This window comes from Leuciscus leuciscus (assembly GCF_965113295.1).
Source record: "Leuciscus leuciscus genome assembly, chromosome: 1".
In the NCBI taxonomy this organism is placed as follows: Eukaryota; Metazoa; Chordata; class Actinopteri; order Cypriniformes; family Leuciscidae; genus Leuciscus; species Leuciscus leuciscus.
The window spans coordinates 40,829,647-40,849,286 of record NC_138725.1 but is presented as its reverse complement, the minus strand read 5'-3'; the positions used below and the strand labels follow the sequence as shown (position 1 = coordinate 40,849,286).

The 19,640-nt window shown below is 36.9% G+C and overlaps 1 protein-coding gene across 2 annotated transcripts; it reads left to right on the top strand.

The window, feature by feature from the left end:
• Positions 1-757: 757 nt before the first annotated feature.
• LOC309506892 (ral guanine nucleotide dissociation stimulator-like 1) lies at positions 758-19,428 on the top strand. Of its 2 annotated transcripts, none has more exons than XM_082180874.1 (18): positions 758-1,292; positions 6,300-6,574; positions 7,392-7,436; positions 7,872-8,041; positions 8,194-8,336; positions 8,419-8,640; positions 8,803-8,906; positions 9,085-9,169; positions 10,128-10,199; positions 10,296-10,382; positions 11,596-11,628; positions 11,990-12,111; positions 12,927-13,034; positions 13,949-14,042; positions 14,993-15,262; positions 16,613-16,727; positions 16,899-18,904; positions 19,108-19,428. In XM_082180874.1, exons 1-17 carry the CDS (start codon positions 1,269-1,271, stop codon positions 17,042-17,044), a joined length of 2,115 nt encoding a protein of 704 aa, XP_082037000.1. In that variant the 5' UTR covers positions 758-1,268; the 3' UTR covers positions 17,045-18,904; positions 19,108-19,428. The 2 variants fall into 2 exon arrangements, with proteins under 2 accessions (XP_082037000.1, XP_082037001.1); XM_082180875.1 differs by having other exon boundaries at positions 16,899-18,907.
• Positions 19,429-19,640: the final 212 nt, after the last annotated feature.

Below are 19,640 nucleotides of genomic sequence, written 5' to 3'. Positions count from 1 at the left end.
ATACGTCTCTACATACACACGTCTCTACCAGAGTGTAAAATATTATTTGGAAACTAAGCCGCAGTTAGATGAGATGCTCGGCAGTGACGAGTGACGACAGTAACACGTCACACAGATCCCACGGGACGCACGCACGAGCTCTTGGCCTCCGTTGTGCGCCATCCAGAAAAGCCCTTCCCTCGGGCGGTTCATTCTGATCTCGAGCCCTGTACTTTATGAAGAGGATATAAGTAATAATTCAAATAGAATAGAGCCTTTATAATGTATTTGGCACACAAAGTAGCCTAGGCCTACTATATATTTATATATATTATCTGACATTTTTCTGATATTAAGATGTTCACAATATTAAGGTGTCTTAGCCTATTATTTGGGCTGTTTTAACATTTAGTTTGTCATTTGTCAATATTAAAATTGATTTTGTATTGAAATTTGTAATTTTAGATATGCAAGTACATCTATATGTTAATTTTTATTGAAAAATAATTAAGTAATGAAGTAATATTCACAACTCTAAAAATAATAAATAGCCTATTTATTGATTAATATCGCGTTCTCCTGACGCGGTAACAATAGTAACAGTTCGCTAATCCAACAGTTCGCTGGCAAAACGTATAAAAGCAAGGGTTAAATAACTTCAACATACTTTTATAGTGGCACATACTACAAATATAACCTTCGTGTTTTCTTTTAACACATTTAAGATAGTTTACTGTGAGCTGACAGCGCCATCACGTGGGTCGCGCGAGAGGAAGATCAACAGATGCGCCTCGAAACTTTCAGTAAAAAATTCCTTCGAATCGAATTCGAATTCCTTCAAAAAATCGATTTAAAGATTGTCAGTTGCGTTCAGGCAACGTTCTAGTGTTGTGTCGTACAGTGTATACTTCCTTCTTTAACACCTCCCACTTCATGATGCCCTTATGAGCGCAGGTGAAACGACACAGCAGTGCGGTCAGTCTGCCTCTAAGGAAGGATATTTTAACATGATGGGGATTTTAGACTGGCGCTTCTGAAGTTATAGAGAATTTTTCTAATAATCGTTTTTTTTCCCATATATATATCTTTGATAATCTGTTATTATTCTAAACATCTGTTTGCAGCTGTAGGCTACTATAAATAACGTTTTATGCAACTCTCAAGATGTTTATTTTCTAGCGAATAATTCTGTTCTCTATAGTGCAATTAATTTATTTTTATTTCATTTTTACTTTTATGGTTATTCGTGAGGATGGAAAGGATTATATCGTAAACGCATCCTCGTAGAAATGGGAAAATGGGAGTTGACAATGGTAAGACGATGAATGATTTATTTCTGATGTCTGTGTTAAATGTAAAGTAGATACTGTACAGTCGCACACATAATGTAACTGTGTTATGATTATGAATCGATTTGTGTGTGTGTGTGTGTGTGTTGAATGTGTGTAGCTGTGCCCTGAATGCACTTTAAATAGAGTAACAGATCGTGTTTAGAAAATGTGCTGTCCCAGCACCTGACAGATATACATCATTGCTGACAGACGAGGCCATTCAATGTGGGTCAGAGAGAGAGGGGCTGGGTGTTACTGGGTTAAAATAAATGGTAATGAATCACAGAAATACAATAGGAGAGACCGGGGGCAAGTTGTCACAGTGGCTATACATTTTCACACGTGAGATTTTTCTCGCATTGGGTTTGAAATATCGAATTCAAAACTGGATATTTTTTGTAACTATTTTTGTAATGCTGTAAAACCAAGTAAGTATTTTGCAATTGATTTATTACAATGTTATTACAACGGGATGCGTTTTTATTTATTTTTAGGTCAGTTTAATATAATTTAAAGTGAATTGTGCAGCAAAACTGATTATACTTTCAAATTTAAGGCAGCTGCTGAAATTAGTTTTTTTTTTTTTTTAGAGTATAAAATTACTCAAAATGCATTACAGTAATGCATATTATTTCTATATTTGTCTTATTGTGCTGTATAATTAGCTTATGATGTACCGTATGTTCTGAACTGACTGATCTTCAACAGCCACCAGTTTGTGCCCAGTTTGTGTGTGTCATGTGCCTCTGTTTTGTCTGCTGTGGGATTTGGGCTGGTGAATGTTGGCAACAGACATTAAGCCGAAGTAAATGACCTAGTCAGCAGCATTTCCAGTACAGCTTTTGTTGAATAGCTCCGGAATCTGTGTTTGTTGGGCGTCACATAAAATACATAGTGATTTTTGTTCAAAAATGTTATTCTTTTACTTTTCCTTGAATAATAGCAACTTCTCTCGTGCTTCCTGCTATCAGATGGCAAATGCCCATGTTTGACCTGGTGTGATCGAGTAAAAAATGTTATGAATGTGACATTACAGTAACTGGGTCATTCCTGAGATTCAGTAATATTTCAGTCCCCAGAAATATATTCAGTCCCCCGGTTCACCAAAATAAAACGTTAAAAGCTTTTCACAATACTTCAGTATGTCCGTTATGCATTTATATAATTACAATCATAAAATAATGCCTTATTATTTCTATCGTACACTATAAGCATTCTGTCATGTCCCTGAGGAACTTTACTGAATTTGTACTTAGAAAATATTTAACAAAATGTCCACAATGTCTATAATTTTGGCAATATTGTAAGAATTTATTTGTTACTTTCTTGTGAAAAATATTTTTCTTAAAAAAAAAGAAGGAAGTATTTTGTAAAAAAAAAAAAAACAGACTATAAAGTTACATCCCTGTCTGAACTCAAACCCGTCGCCAACTATTCTCCACCTATAATAATTTAGACTCCACCATATGTGACATCACTTACCACATTTACATTTACATTTAGTCATTTAGCAGACGCTTTTGTCCAAAGCGACTTACAAATTGGGACTAAATTAAGCAAGTCATCGTGAAGAGGCAAAAAACAACGCAAGAAGTGCTCAAAATACGAAGTTCAGGCATTATTCAGAGTAGCATAAGCCCGATAAGCGAGAATTTACAGGAAAATAATTTTCCTGTAACTTACCAGAAATTACATAATTCAGGTCTCTTTAACAGTGTTGAAGAAGATAGTAAGTACTATCCTAGTTTTTAATTCTTGTTTTGAGGTGTATTATAGTCAGGGAGGATACTGTCAAACTTAACAACTCAACCCCATCACATAAAATGAACATGGAAAATTATAATTTTTCTCAATTTGATTTAAATCTATAAGTATACACAATGTACTTATTTCATTGCTGCCATACATGGTCTACTGTCCTACACTACACACGGAGCAATGGGCATTTTGCGGAAAAAAAACCCTCAACCCCGTCACACTCATCATGAGGGGGATGAGGTATGAGGGACACATGAGCAGTAGGTACTGTAGATGTTTGTTTCATAACAAGTTTGGAATAAAATCCTTTTTAAACCAATTACATTTTGTCCATTACGGGGTTGAAAATAAAAGGTGTTTAAATCTGAAGAAAAACCCCCTGAAAATAATAAAAGGTCTTTAACGCCTGAGGTGGGAAAATATGATTTGATATGTGCCTAATAATGTAGGGTATTTAGAAAATTAATTATATGTAGTTTAGAAAAATCCAAGTTGAAATATTACCGAATTCCAGGAATGACCCAACTATTAATGTGCAGTTTAGATGAGATATAGAGCTGAAAGAGCAACCAGCGTGGGTTTGAAATAGGACAAGATTTTAAAAATGGCTTATAAAGGTTAAAAAATACAAGCAGGTATTGATTTTGAGAAACAGGAATGTTGTGCGTGTCATATTATGCAGCTTTAATGATATGTTTTGTATATATAATGCTATGTTTTGTGTCCCAGGTTGAAAATACAGAGTCCCAGGTGCATGTCCTTTGAACTGAAGCGCTCTGCCTCTTGAGCTGCAGACAGGTTCTCATTAGCTGTAGTGTTTGTTCCCTGGAATAAATCAAAGAACACCCCATTTTGCTTATTCATAAGGACAGACTCATGTTATATTCAAAGATGAAGATTATAAGTTACGATAGCTGTAGTTATTAGGGATTGCTGAGCTTTTTCAAAAAGCCACTGCTCTAAAACAAGAGTTTAAAACTTTCCTGGCCATCCAGAACACCCTAGCGACCATCTTAGCAACCACCTAGAACACCATAGCAACACCCTGGCAACTGGCAAATCAATAGCATCATGCTGGTCCATTTTTCGTACACTCTTCACATAGAAACCTCCCAGAAACATCCTAGCAACTGCATAGCAATGCCACTTCACATAGCAACCACCCTGAAACGCCCTAGCAACTGCAAAGCAACACCCTGGCAACCCTCAACACAAAGGCATCATGCTTGTGCATTTTCAAACAGTCTGACTCTTCACATAGCAACCACCCAGAAACGCCCTAGCAACTGCAAAGCAACACCCTGGCAACCCTCAACACAATAGCACCATGCTTGTGCATTTTCCAACACTCTGACTCTTCACATAGCAACCACCCAGAAACGCCCTAGCAACTGCATATCAATGCATCTTCACATAGCAACCACCCTGAAACACCCTATCAACTGCATAGCAATGTATCTTCACATAGCAACCACCCTGAAACACCCTAGCAATTGCATATAAATGCATCTTCACATAGCAACCACCCTAAAACGCCCTAGCAACTGCATAGCAATGCATCTTCACATAGCAACCATCCAGGAACGCCCCAGTAATTGCATAGCAATACCCTGGCAACCCACAACACAATAGCATCATGCTTGTGCATTTTCATACACTCTTCACATAGCAACCACCCAGAAACGCCCTAGCAACTGCATAGCAACATGCTTTTCTTGACTATTTTTCTTGACTTTATTTCTCTTCAAGCACATGTTCATCCACCTGAAGCTTTGGATTTGAACAGTAGTCTCTTGTTTTGCTTGCTTGTGTTTTCACATCTTCAGCTCTCCTCTTGTTTATCCGTTTAACCCGTCAATAATGGGCTGTAATTGATAGTCTTCAGTGTCATACCCGCTTCTAATAGTTGTTTACAGTCAACACACAACCTATACTCAGCAAAAGAGGTAATCCTGACTTCAAAATCCCTCAGGTGTGCTGGTGTGGACTTGCCCTAATGTTATAGTGACATCAGCTGCTAGTCAGCCAGATGAAGCTTGTAATAATGACTCTTTGTCCTCGTGTCTGTGGTTTGCAAATCCATGCTGCTTTTAGCTGACAGCTCAGTCACCAGTGTTGTTTTACAAACAGTGCATAATGGGAAGGGTTTTTGTTGAAAAGTGTGCTTAGTATTTGATTTAGAACATGTCTCGTCCGTTTAGTAGCTATGTTATGGTTTCTTTGCTTGACTTGAATGTTTATAATATAAACATTTTAAAATGTATATGAATCAGTAAGGGAAGCGTGTACACTATTCTTACATTTGGGGTCATACTTTTATTCAGTAAAGATGCAATAAACTGATCACAGATACATTTATAATGTTACAAAAGATTTATATTTAAAATAAATGCTGTTCTTTTGAACTTTCTGTGCATCAAAGTATCCTGAAAAAAGTATCATGGTTTCCACAATAATATTGTGCAGCACAACCGTTTTCAACATTGATAATAATCAGAAATGTTCCTCAAATCATCATATTAGAATGATTTCTGAAGGATCATGTGACACTGAAGACTGGAGTAATGATGCTGAAAATTCAGCTTTGATCACAGGAATAAATTACTTAAAAAAATATATTCAAAATAGAAAACAGCTATTTTAAATTGTACAAATATTTCACAATATTACTATTTTCACTGTATTTTTGGTCAAATAAATTCAGCCTTGGTGAACAGAAGAGACTTCTTTCAAAGATATTCTTTGAATAATTCTTACCCACCCCAAACATTTGAATGGTAGTGTATATTTTAGATATTATGAACGGATGTATAGTGTCCTTGCTTATTTACTCACCCTTATTCAATTCTTAAAACAAATTTTGTCAATTTGTTTTGTTGTTGTTAGATTTCTGCGGAACATATGACTAAGTATGGACTTGGAACAACGTGTATAAGTCAATATAGAAAATCATTAAAAAAAAATCTGTTGCCAGGGTGTTGCTATGCAGTTGCTAGGGCATTCCTGGCTGGTTGCTATGTGAAGCGGCATTGCTATGCAGTTGCTAGGGTGTTTCTGGGTTGTCGCTATATGAAGAGAATGAAAATGCACCAGCCTGACGCTATCGTGTTGTGGGTTGCCAGGGTGTTGCTATGCAGTTGCTATGGCGTTCCTGGGTGGTTGCTATGTGAAAAGGCATTTCTACATATTATTATCATTATTTTTTTTATTTTTTTTTTGTTTTTTTCAAAGGAGCCTGTTCAGGAGTGGGGCGAGGAGCATGAAGACGGGGCGGTGTTTGGGATCACCCTGCGCAGAGAGCCGGTCCTGCACTCAGCCGAGCCCACCGAGGCTTTCGTTCAGTACCGCACATGTAAAGTGCGCAGGTTAAAAGCGGCCACGCTGGACAGGCTGGTCTCTCATCTTCTGGACCCCTGCTGTCAGGAGCAAGACTACGGCAGAATACTGCTGTCCACGTATCACACCTTCACCAGCTCCAACAAACTCATCGAGATGCTCTTCCAGAGGTGTGTGTTCAGAGGTGCATATGGAAATATGTGTTTGCAATAACAGGCTGTATTTGGCTATCTGTTTGTGTGTATTGGATTTCTCTATGCCATTAAGTCATATAGTACGTCATCATTGATCACTTCCTTGAACTCATGAATTACTTCTGGTCTCGGTGGGTTAATGGGTTCATTTATTACTTTTTTTATGAGAAACACTGCATTAATTAGGCCCATTTTGATGATATTTTTCTATTTTTCACACTTTTGATTTAACACATGGGTTGTGAAAGTCTGTTCAGACAGGCCTATTTCGTCTTGGTTGAATCTTGCATCTAAAAGCATTACTTTTAACTCTTTCCCCGCCAGCGTTTAAAAAAAAGTTGCCAGCCAAGTTACTTTCTCAACATAATGTGTGTCTTGACAAACTCTTTAATCTAGATTAATTATCTCTAATCACCATTGAGCTGAGGAAAACAAAAACTAAATTCAAGCTCTAGATCTCTGAAAACAAGTCTTAATCTTATGCAATTTTGCTTCTCTAGTAAATTCATCTTGGTTTAAGGATATTTCTTTTTTTTTGTGTGTGTTTTTTTTACTGTAAAACCAGACAAATACTAATAAGGAAAGGCTATGCAGTTTTTGCATCAGTCTGTCAGTCATTCTTGAATGTGTAAAATGAAAAGGTGTGTCTTGATAGCTACTCTCTGTTATAACACTGTTTTGTCAATAAGGTTTCATGACAAGACGTCTCAAAGTAATTAAGCACTACAGTACTGTTAATGTTTTACATAAATACTATTTATAAAGAAGTATACCTTTTCATATTTTCTGATAGGGACAACTTTGCCTCTTCGCTTGACAGCACCAGTTACCCTGACAGGTAAAAATATACGCTGACAATAAGATGTTTTTAACACTTTTTTTATGTCCAGTAGACCTTGATTAAATGAGTCTGGTTAGGGCCTGTCTGTTTATCCAACCGATAGCATATATTATTTTTGAAATTATGTTTTGTGCCACTATAGTGGTGGAGAAATTACATGCTGGATCTTTAAGTCAAGTCAACTCACCTTTATTTATATAGCGCTTCATACAATACAGATTGTTTCAAAGCATCTTCACCGTGATAAACAGGAAAATAATGATCAATGATGTAAAGCAGTGTCATTATTCAGCTGAAGTCAGTTCAGTCTCGATTTAATTCAACTTTAAACAATTCTGCTCATTTAGTAGGGTTTCTGATGTACAATTTTGAAAATACAGCTTCAATATTTGATTTGTTTTTCCCCTCTTTCCTGATTCCCTCGTACTGTAGCTCTTTGTGGACTTTGCTTCAGATGTGGTTGGACGAGTACAGTGATGATTTCAGGGATCCTCCCATGCACTCTTCCCTGCGTCTCATGTGCTTACAGCTGAGTGGACGTCCCGCTCTCTTCCCCCTGGCTAAACACTATGACGCGCTCCTGAAGAAATTCCAGACTGAAGGTCATTGCGCGATTATTTGTTTGTTTGTTGTGCACATCATTTTAAGATTTAATTTTTTGTTATAGGCTGAAAAATGTGTATGAGTGACATTTATCCTCTTGAATAAGTGAAGCCAACTACAATTTAAGCTCTTCTGTCTTTTGCACATCCAGATATTGTGGCAGATTGTCCAGTTGATTATATAGAAGAACCAGCCTTGAATAAGGAGGCGAAAGACGATGAGTCAGATAACCTTGCAGATTTCATGGATTTCTCCGTCACAGATGTTGCAGAACAGCTCACCCGTATGGATACCGTGAGTGCCTGTGTTTCATTGCTTGCATGCTTATGATCATGGTGACAGTCATCTTGTAATGTTGGTGTTCCTGATGTTGTAGGACTTGTTCATGAAGGTAGTCCCTTTGCAGTGTCTGGGCTGTGTGTGGTCCCAACGAGACAAGAATGAGAACCTCTCACCCACTGTTTCGGCCACCATCACCCAGTTCAATGCAGTCACCAACTGGGTCATCACTTCTCTGCTTCATCCCTCGTCTTCTGCCTCTTCCTCCACAACCACAGAAAGAGCCAGAGTCATTGAAAAATGGGTTGGGGTCGCACAGGTAAGCCCTTTTTACAGAAAAGAGGTGATTGAGAAAATGAAAGTGTTTTTGACCTTGGGTGCATGTAAACCTATTGTGGGAGACCTCCAAAACAAAAGTAGGAACCTTTAAAATATCATTAGGTATTAAAGAAAGACTTCAGACTTATTTCTTTTCACGCAGGGGTGCAGAGAGCTGAAGAACTTCTCCTCTCTTAAGGCGATTTTATCTGCCCTTCAGTCCAGCCCCATCTACAGACTTAGGAAGACCTGGTCTGCTGTGAGCAGGTACAGATACACATCCTTCAAATGTAATTGGCTTTTATGGTCACTATAGTCTCATACAGCTGGCTTTGTTTTCTATATTTCTAACCAGCAAGTACTTTGTAGAAAACCCTGAGCCATTGGTGGGAAGCATTATGGTTAGGCCACATTTCATTGTAAATCTCTGATTCTGTATTTCCAGAGAAGCCGTGTCTGTCTTTGAGAACCTGAGCAAAATGTTCCCTGATGAGAACTGTGTTTTGACCAGCCGAGAAATCTTTGTGGATGTAAGCCATGAATATATAGTGTCTGTTATTTTAGTATTATTTATGTACTATCATATTTATGATAGATTTGAATTAATTTGATTTGATTTTTTATTAATATTTTAAATTAGCTTTAATTAAAAAAAAAATTTTTTTTCAATATTTTATATAGTTTTCATTTTTAATTTTAGTAATTTTTTCATGTGGTTTTGTCATTATACAAACACACACACACACACACACACACACACACACACACACACACACACACACACACACACACACATAAAGATTGTTAGTGTTGATGTTTTTTTTTTTATATAAACACAATAATCAAAATGCTTTCAATCAACCTTGAGTTGCTGTTTTTGGTCCAGATTTGAAGTCACTTCTTGCGACATGTGAATTTAATTTAGTGCTCTTTTATAATTTCTAGTGGAACACATTTGATCTCATATTTGGAGTTATTTTCTCTCTTAATCCACTTATGTTATTATAAACTGAGACACAGGTGCTGTTTGTCTAAAACTGACTTCTCTGTTCGACCAGAGTGTGCTGATGGGATTATTATAGCAATGATCTGATCTCAGTGTTCACATGAAAGCACTATTATAAACATTTCTTACTATTATCAATGTTGAAAACTGCTGCTTAATATTTTTGTGGAAATTGTGACGCATTTTTAAAGGATGCTTTGATTAATAGAAAGTTCAAAAGAACAGCATTTATTTGAAATATAAATCTTTTGTAACATTATAAATGTCTTTACAAACACTTTTGATCAAATTAAAGCATCCTTGCTGAATAAAAGTTTTAGTTTCTTTCAAAAACAATTTTACTGGCCCCAAAATATAGAACAGTAGTACAATCTAATTATCAATTTATTATTTTACCCAGTATTTGTATGTGCTATGTACTTTTAAGATTATTAGAGTGTCACATGTTACCTTGACACTACATGTTGTTTCTCACATTATAGGATGGGAGTCAAGATGACATGGATAACAATACCCCAAAAACATCCAAGAGATGCCCTCTAACAAAACAGATGGTAAGGATGACAGATGGCACACTTTTTATATTTAATATCAATGTTTTTCAGTGATGCTGTACAGTGATTAATAGCTGAGTGATTTTTTTTTTCCAGAGTTCAGCTGGAGGAACAGTTCCATACCTGGGCACGTACCTTACAGTATTGAACATGCTGGACACTGCCCTGCCAGACACTGTGGAGGTAAGGTTGGAATCATGTTTGTTTAGGAATTAAGTGCTTGTTTAGTGCTTGACTTTATTAGTGGTGCTCATACTATTACACTTTGTTCACCTAGCAACACCTCAGCAACCATACCCTAGCAGAGACATAATTGTGTGCTAAAATCACACAGAACACCCTAGCTACTACCTTGCAACCACTCAGAAATATCCTAGTGACCATCAGCAACAACCTAGCAACACCCTAGCAACACTCAGAATACCTTAGCAAAGAATGTGATAAAAACCACTCAGAGCTAAAACACACAGAACAACCTAGCAACTTAGAAATGTCCTAGTGACCATTCTGAACACCCTAGCAACACCCTAGCAACAATCTAGCTACACCCAGAATATACCAGCCGAGAATGTGATAACACCCAGAATACTCACCAGAGAGCAGGCACTCTAAACACTCAGAACACCCTAGCAACTACATTGCAGCCACTGTCCTAGTGATTATCCAGAACACCCTAGAAATCACATATCAACACCCTAGCAACACCCATAATACCCTAGCAGAGAATGTGATGAAAACTGCTCAGAGCACCCCAGCAGCCGCATAACTGTTTGCTAAAAACACACCGAACAACCTAGCAACTAACTTGCAGCCACTTAGAAATGTCCTAGTGACCATTCAGAACACCCTAGCAACACCATATCAACAACCTAGCAACACCCTAGCAACACTCAGAATACCTTAGCAAAGAATGTGATAAAAACCACTCAGAGCACCCTTGCAGCCGCATAACCAAATCACACAGAACATCCCAGCAACTACCTTGCAGCTACAGGACTTAGAAATCTCCTAATGACCATTCAGAACACCCTAGCAACACCATAGCAACAATTTAGTAACGCCCAAGCAACACACAGAATACCCAAGCAGAAAATTACATCATTTCTATTTACATAAAAGAACATCATAATAGCTGCATTACAGTGTGCACAGAAATTATGCACAACACCCTAACAATGCATTAGTGACCAGCCTGAACACCCTAGCAACCACATAGCAACTACGTGACAACCATTTAAAACATCTTATCAGACACCTGTTTGCATAACTCACATTTTCTTTTGAAAATGTAAAAATGTCCTTTTTCTCTTATGAGTTTTTAATTTGGTTTCACATGCAAAGTTATGTCATAACGTATCATTTTGATTAATATCTGTACATACTTTATTATCAACAGGGTGGCCTCATTAATTTTGAAAAGAGGAGACGGGTGAGTCCTTCTGTTTGTTTATCTTCTTAACTGTCTAATTAAATGTACCCAAAGCAGTCTTTGTCCAGATCTTGTTGTTATAGATTTGGTAAGAGCCCATTCTGAATAGACATGAAGTCCTCTTTAAAGCTTTGGTTTGACGTCGGCGCCGTAGAGATAGACTTATGTTTAAAAAGCACTCTCTTCCTCTGAAGGCAGACTGATATATTAATCTCATGACTGATTATTTGTGCGGAGTGTGTTACATAACAGTCATGCTAACAGTCTTTGGCTTTGTTTCCTCTATTTCACTTTAATCTCTTGCTCTGTATATTGTTGCTATGCCTCTCATTTCTTGGGAATCACTCCCGCTGTTTTACAGGAGTTTGAGATTTTAAGGCAGATCCGTCAGCTGCAGGCCTCGTGTTCTCAGTATGTTTTACCCCGTCATGCTCAGATCGCTGCCTGGCTACAGAGTCAGAAACGGCTGTCGGATCAGGAGAGGTGAGACTCCAACACCTGAATCATTAACAAACAGAGTGGGTAAATGTGTGGATCAATATAAACACTATACTTTAGGTCCTTTTTTGAGGATATCAAATTAATATTAATCTCAATGTCAATTTATTTGTAAAGTACAACTGAAAACAACAGACTGGGGATAATTGTGTTGTAAAATAAACACATAGGCCTATAATAAGATGTAAATAATAAATATAAAAACAAAAATAATAAAACTGAATATAAATATAAATACAGTAGTTTAAATATATTAAATGAAAACTAAGACAGAAAATGATAAACAACAGGATTAAGTATAATCCTAATAGCAAAACAGGATTAATAAAATAAATTAAAATAAAATAATGGTAATATTTCATACGGTCTCATTTGTTAACTTTAGTTAATGTATGAACTAACATGAACTAACAATGAGCAACATATTTGTTACAGTATTTATTCATCTTTTTTAATGTTAGTTAATAAAAATCCCGCCGTTCATTGTTTGTTCATTTTAGTTCAGTCCATTAAATAATGTTAACAAATACAATGTATTAGTAAATGTTGTAATTAACATAGATAGAAGTATTGTTCATTATTAGTTAAGTAGTTATGTCAACTAATAAAACCTTACTGTGAAGTGTTACCAATAAATAAATAAAAATTGATAAAAAAAAAAATATATGAAATAAAATAAAATGTGTTTTACAGTCTAAAGTTTGACAAAGGAGTATTGTAACCTTAAAAATATTCCCCAGAATTCTGGTATGAGATCACTTCCTTTATCTTAATCATACTTGTTGTGTCACTGTCCTCAGTGATGAACTTTCCAGACAGCTGGAGACTCCATCCAACACTTCTCCATCCAACGCTTCTCCATCCAACAGCCGCTGGAGTCACCAAACTCTCACCAAAAAGCTCTCATCGTGAGTATCAGTTTGAACTCCATTTTTTACTTGTTTTTAACTCAATTTTCAACTAATGTCAGGGCCCAGATTAGCCTGGTTAAAACCAGACCATTCTCAGTAGTAGCTGAGTTATGGTCTGGCAAAGCTCCATAGACAAATCATTTCCAAAGGGGCGTCACCAACGGACGTCGCTCAAATGCAATTGGATAGACCTAAAACTCCAAAAACCAATCAGAGCGATCGTCATGTGTAAAGCCATATGCTGCGTCCCAATTCGCCTATGTTACACTACGCCATAAAAGTATGCACTCTTTTTGTGAAGAAAATGTATTTACTTTTGAATGTGTAGCAAAAAAGTAGGCAACTTTTGGACATACTACTTCATCATCTTTATGTGCATCCCGTCATGTAAACTGCCCTGTCAATCATCTTGTCACAGATAAAATCCTCTATTAAATCTAATTTAATTTCCTACCATTTCGGAGAGAAATGTAGTAGCATGTTCATCTGCCAGTGGGTCTTTCATGGAGACTGTCCTCATGTGTTTGCAATTTGAATATAATAATGCTGCATTTAAAAGTTGGTGCGCTTCACCAACGGAGTGGACGTCGCTCAAATATCTCTGGGCACAATTGGATAGGCTAGACCTAAAACCAATCAGAGCGATCGTCATCGTGTAAAGCCCGCCTCAACGTTTCTGATTGGTGCCGCGATTTCCACGGCATGGAAATGGCCTTGAATGAGCTCTTTGCCAGACTACTTGCAGAGCAAATCTAAATTTGCCGGAAGTTGTCTGGGTTTTCCCAGGCTAGGCCCAGATAGGATTTCTTGAGTTTGCTGCAATTATCCTATTAGCTGCAAGTGTTCATTAGCATAACAGAGTGTGCAACAGAGATAATGTGACTTAACATAGCAATAATTTATGTTCGCAGGCTCTTGTCAGGAAATGAGGGCTCCAGAAAGAACGCAGATCAGATCAGCGTGTCCTCGTCAGGATCCAGCAGCTCTGAAATTGAGGAATCACCGGTACTACACATACAATTTTATATTTATTTAATCAATAATTTAGAAGCTTTTATTTTGCCCTTGTGTATTTAGATCTTAGTAGAAACATTTAATTATATATACTATATACACACACACACACACACACACACACACACACACACACACACACACACACACACACACACACTCACTCTCTCTCCCTCACACACCGATATGTACTGTGCATCTCTGGCCATTTTTGTGTTTCAAGGTCATCAAAACATTATCATCGTCAGTGTTCGCTTCTAAGGTCTTGACCGTCTTTCACATCATATCCTGCAGTCTCTAAAACTTTTGTCCTTGTTTTTAATTTCCCACCACTCTGACATGTGTTTTCATCGCCAACATGACTCAAACACAGAGTTAGAGAAGTCATCTCTGTGTCAGCAGTCATGCCCTCTGTAACTTTGCACCGTATTCAGGGACATACTGTCGTCAGAACTCAAATTCTTCAAATTCTTGGAAATTTTGGTCCTAATCGCTTCCATGACATCATTTGAAGTTGCTGAGACCAAAAATTCAGTTTCGTTATGCATTTGTGTTCTTGCATTCAGGCTACACTTTATCAGGAATCAAACCCATGATCGATTATATTCTACAAGGCTGATCTTATTTCATGTCCCTCATATGCTTTCATCCTTCTCACATAATTAAATAATTTAAACTCAGATCAGCATTTCATGTCCATTAATTTGTTTAGCCATATTGATATGGTATTATCATTCAGTCATTATAATGACTGTTTAGCTCACCTGGTATTTTCGTCTGTAACTAATAGTCCAAATCCGTTTGTAGCAGTTCTGAACTGTTTCACACTTGAAAGAGATTGTTACGGTGCTGTTTATGGTGTCATATGACGTTGTCTTTTTGAAACTGGCTCTAAAATGTGACTCTCCTTTCAACTCTAGTCTCTTTCCATTTGCTTTCAGAACATGCCCGAGGTTTTTCCCTCGTCTTCCTCTCCTGTTTCCTCTACCATGTCTAGTTCATCCTCCAGCTCTCAGCATGACCTCAATCTTAATCCATCTTCCGCCTCCTCATCTTCTTCAGCGTCAGCTGACCCTCACCTGGTCTCCTGCCATAAGCGCTCAATCTCGATGACCACCCTGCCCTTCTACAACAGACAGGTGGACGACTCCTGCATCATCAGGGTCAGCGTGGAGTTCTGCAACAATGGCAACATGTACAAGAGCATATTGGTAAGTTCTTTGCCATGGGACAGTGTTTTTTTAAGACAGCCTTTTTGATATCAGCAACTATAGGTTTTGTACAGTTAATTCCCAGCATGGGAGGCGTGCTAACAAGGACACTTAAGACCGCAGCTTCTTGAGATCAGGGGAGTGAGGTTTACTCACACAGCTCTTACTAGCTGGTAGGGGTTGCACAGACTAGTCAAGTAGTCAACTTTAATTCTCTGCCATGATGCTTTAAAGGGACAATTCACCCAAAAATGAAAATTAGCCCATGATTTACTCACCATGAAGTCATCCTTGGTGTATATGAGATTCTTCTTTCGGACGAATACAATCGGGAGTTATATTAAAAAATGTCCTGGCTCTTCCTAGCTTTATAATGGCAGTGAATGACTGTTTCTGTTTATGAGTCCATAAAAGTGCATCTATTCATGCTCTGAATATGGGGTTAATAAAGGCCTTCTGAAGCAAAGTGATGCGTTTGTGTAAGAAAAATATTCATTTTTTCTGAATATTTCTGACTGACGTTAGTGTCCTTGTTAGCGTGCCTGCCTCCCATGCCGGAAACGCTGGTTCGAATCTCGCTCGAAAAACCGGAGGGATTATATAAATTATGCTACAGCTTATCCTCACTTCTCTATGCCAATTTGGAGGGACATTAATGCAAGAATTTGCCAATGATTATATATAATTATATAGCTTTATTTTTCTTTCATGAAAAAATTTGTCTTTCATGAATTATTTTGGCAAAAAAAAGCACCACTTAAACAGCAATTTGCTGTTCAGACTATCAAAATTGAAGTAAGCTGTCATTGAGATTACTTTTTACTCTGCAGCTAATGCACTACAAAAAAAAAAAAAAACAATGATGAAATGTTCTAGGTACTCCTCTTAATTAGTATTAATTACTGAAAGCCTAAGAATGGCTGGAAGAAGAATACATTGAATGTTAATTATAGGTGCAAATTAGCATCTTTTATATTTGCTACTTAATCATAATCATCGTCATCATCAGATGTATAATTACCAGGCTGGTGTGTTGAATGTTTGTTGATTGTTTGTTAAATATTACAAACAATAAAATGTTGTTGTTGTTTGTTAAATATAAATATAATTACTGTTATGAATTCAATAAAGATCTTAGAGTCATTTGTGCAGAAATCCACATCATTCAAAACCTGTTCTTTGTGTCAACATTTATATCCTCTTCTGCTAAAGATTGTGGAAGATTGCAGTTCTTTTATTTCTTAAAGAGCTCTGTAAATATTTAGCAAAAACTGGAGTGAATTCTGTTCTTTCTCTGGCTTGTATATATATATATATATATATTTTTTTTTTTTACGATCTCTTGCGCAGTTGACCAGTCAGGATAAGACGGCCCAGGTGATCCAGAGAGCTCTGCAAAAACACAACCTGGAGGATGTTAGTGAGCAGGATTTCACCCTTGTACAACTCCTGGCCCAAGGCAGAGGTACGGAAAACTAGTTTAAATAAATTAAACTTGTCATTATTAAAATAGAGAAACTTTTGAATCCCACTATATGTGTATACTGTATGAAAACTATAAATGGAAGGTTTTTTGGTTTTATTCAAAATAATAGACATTAGTACTCACCATTTCCATGCATGTTTTTTGTTGTAGAGTTGCATATTCCAGAAAAGGCCAACGTATTTTACGCCATGTCTACATCAGCCAACTATGACTTTGTTCTACGGCGATGCCCAAAAGGCCAACGGAAGCAACTCGTACGCTCAGTTTCACTGTCATCAGGACGAGCAACTAAATAACCGTGGATTCAGCCTCGATTTCCGGAGGATTCATATTTCCTGTGCAAACAGTTGTTGAAGACACGTCATTCAGACACAAATGGAGATGTGTGAGATCGAAAACAAGTCAATTGAAGACAATAAAAGACTATTTCTGGTCCACATTTCACCTTGGGAGGTGATGAAAACTTCATGAGACGCCGTTTGCAAGCTATTTTACTTCCATAATGTGATGTTTTTCTGGTTGAAACAGGACAAGTTTCATCAATTCATTTAATTGGATTGTGAAAGGTTAAATTTGAGGTTTTGGTGACGTTATAACATTTTGATCTATAATTCATTTCTTTGAATAACATGCAGTAATGAATCATGCATGATAAAATCAAGAACATTCTTAGATGAAAAGATTCTATATCGAACCTTAAAGGGTTCTGTTCTGTCAGACACTTCATTTATAGAACATTTTAAGGGTTCCCATCATGGGATAGTTTTATGGATTTACAGTAAATTCATTTTTTATGACTTAAACAGCTTGTAAACATACTTTTTCACTGGAAATGAAGACATTTCTCCTTATATAGAGCCGTTTTGGCATAAAATGTTCTTTACAATTAAGTCAAGAACCTAAGGGTTCTATGTGGAACCAGACTGAACCTTTTATTTTTTAAGAGTGTATATTTATATATATATATATATAAATCGTGCCAATTATGTTGACTGAAAGGCTTTGCAATGGAAAGGCAAATATCACATGTTCAGTTTCATGAACTGATAACCCTGTAAATTGTTTTAAGTGACAAGAGACAGATAACAAACACGGCACCTTCTTGAATTCCTCACATTCAGGGCAGTGATAATGGGATAGAGCAATGCTTTTCAATGACCTTCCGCTCTGTCATGAGACCATCTAACCAGATCCACTGTATGATAATGCACTTACTTCGAATTGAAACACAGTCGGACACCTAGAAGCCTGGAATGAGACTTTTTCAATGTCTACACAGAATGCCTATGGTTAATACATCATCAGTTCACAGTGTTCCTTCTCATTAAACCATCATGATGCCGGAAGACGAGCCGCTCCAAAACAGGAGCAGTGGCATTCCTGAGACACGCTTTCATGCTGTTGTCCGATGTTACATGTGATTTCAGTCACGTGTCATTTGATGAATCCAATTTTTACAAAATTATTATTTCTGATTTATTATTAATGAGGCTGTGTGGCTGCACTACTGTACATTCTACTGATATTGTTACACCACTATGTCTTGTATCCTCCTTTATCTGCACAAAATTCAGTAACTTGACTCTCCACAATCAGTCTACTTTCACGGACTTATACTGTACAAGCTATTGCAGTGTCAAATTAACAAGATAAATTATATTGTCACTCTTAAGATGTTTGAAATGTAGATATTTTAGTACTGCAATATTTATGTTAGTTTATGTTGTAAATTTTAGGTTTAATGCAATGTATATTATAGTTTATTTCAATGTTTCATTTATTATTTTATTTGTATTTTCTTTCTTTCTTTCGTTCTTTCTTTTTTTAACTCAATGTTTTCTGATCCCTGCAACATTTCACTGAAGGACTTGAAGCAATTGTGTCTGAAAAACAGTGTAAAAGACCATGTAAATACCCAGAAGTGAAACCGTGAGCGCAATCTACATTCTGATCTGAGATGAAAGAATGTTATGCACAGATCGATGTGGATTTGCTGCTATGGAAGGAGAGGCATTGTGAAAATGAGCTGTTATAAAATGCTTACGATGTCTGAATACACTCAAAGGTCTCTGACACAAGCAAGAAGCATCTAAAGTCACACTTGCAAATGTTGGTATAGGACTGGGTGATAGGCACCTAAGCAGCCTTATATGATGGTAGTGGTAGTGGCGCAATGGATAAGACACATGCCTTTGGTGTGAGAGACCCGGGTTCGAAACCACTGTGAGACACCAATGTGTCCCTGAGCAAGACACTTAACCCCTAGTTGCTCCAGAGGCGTGCGACCTCTGACATATATATAAATTGTAAGTTGCTTTGGATAAAAGCGTCAGCTAAATGAATAAATGTAAATATGAAGCTATGATTAACAAATCTTAAAGCACCTGTTCAGTTTTATATCTTGAAGACTTGATTAGGATGGCATTGAGATTTCAGTGACCTCAGCAGATCACATGGAGATATAAATAAAGAAAATCTAAACTCAAACCTGAAAAAAATTACTGTGATTGTAGAAGGAGTCTGTCATCTGAGTCTGTGGCACAACTTTGGCTTAAGCAGAAACCTGAAAGTGTTGAGTTTGTTAGGCTGTCCAACACTTTTAGTATTTCTGACCCTGATGTACTGAATTATGGCCTGTGGACTTGAAATGGACTTGCCATAAAACTTGTTTTAAAAACCTCTTGTGATTCCTCATTCCTTCAGTCCAATCACACGCTAAGTCATAATTATGAGATATAAAGTTGGAATTATGAAATACTATGTTGAAATTGAGATGTAAAGGCACTGTGCATGAAAAATCGAATTTGTATATCATAATTTACTTTTTGTCATATATATTTTTATCTCATAATATCGAGTTTTATGTCAATTTTGACTTTATCTCATAATTAT

Coding starts and splice junctions, on each gene's coding strand:
- LOC309506892 (XM_082180874.1), top strand. CDS start 1,269: ATGGGAAAATGGGAGTTGACAATG. Junction 6,575..7,391: donor ATCGAGATGCTCTTCCAGAG/GTGTGTGTTCAG, acceptor ATTTTCTGATAG/GGACAACTTTGCCTCTTCGC. Junction 15,263..16,612: donor ACATGTACAAGAGCATATTG/GTAAGTTCTTTG, acceptor TCTCTTGCGCAG/TTGACCAGTCAGGATAAGAC.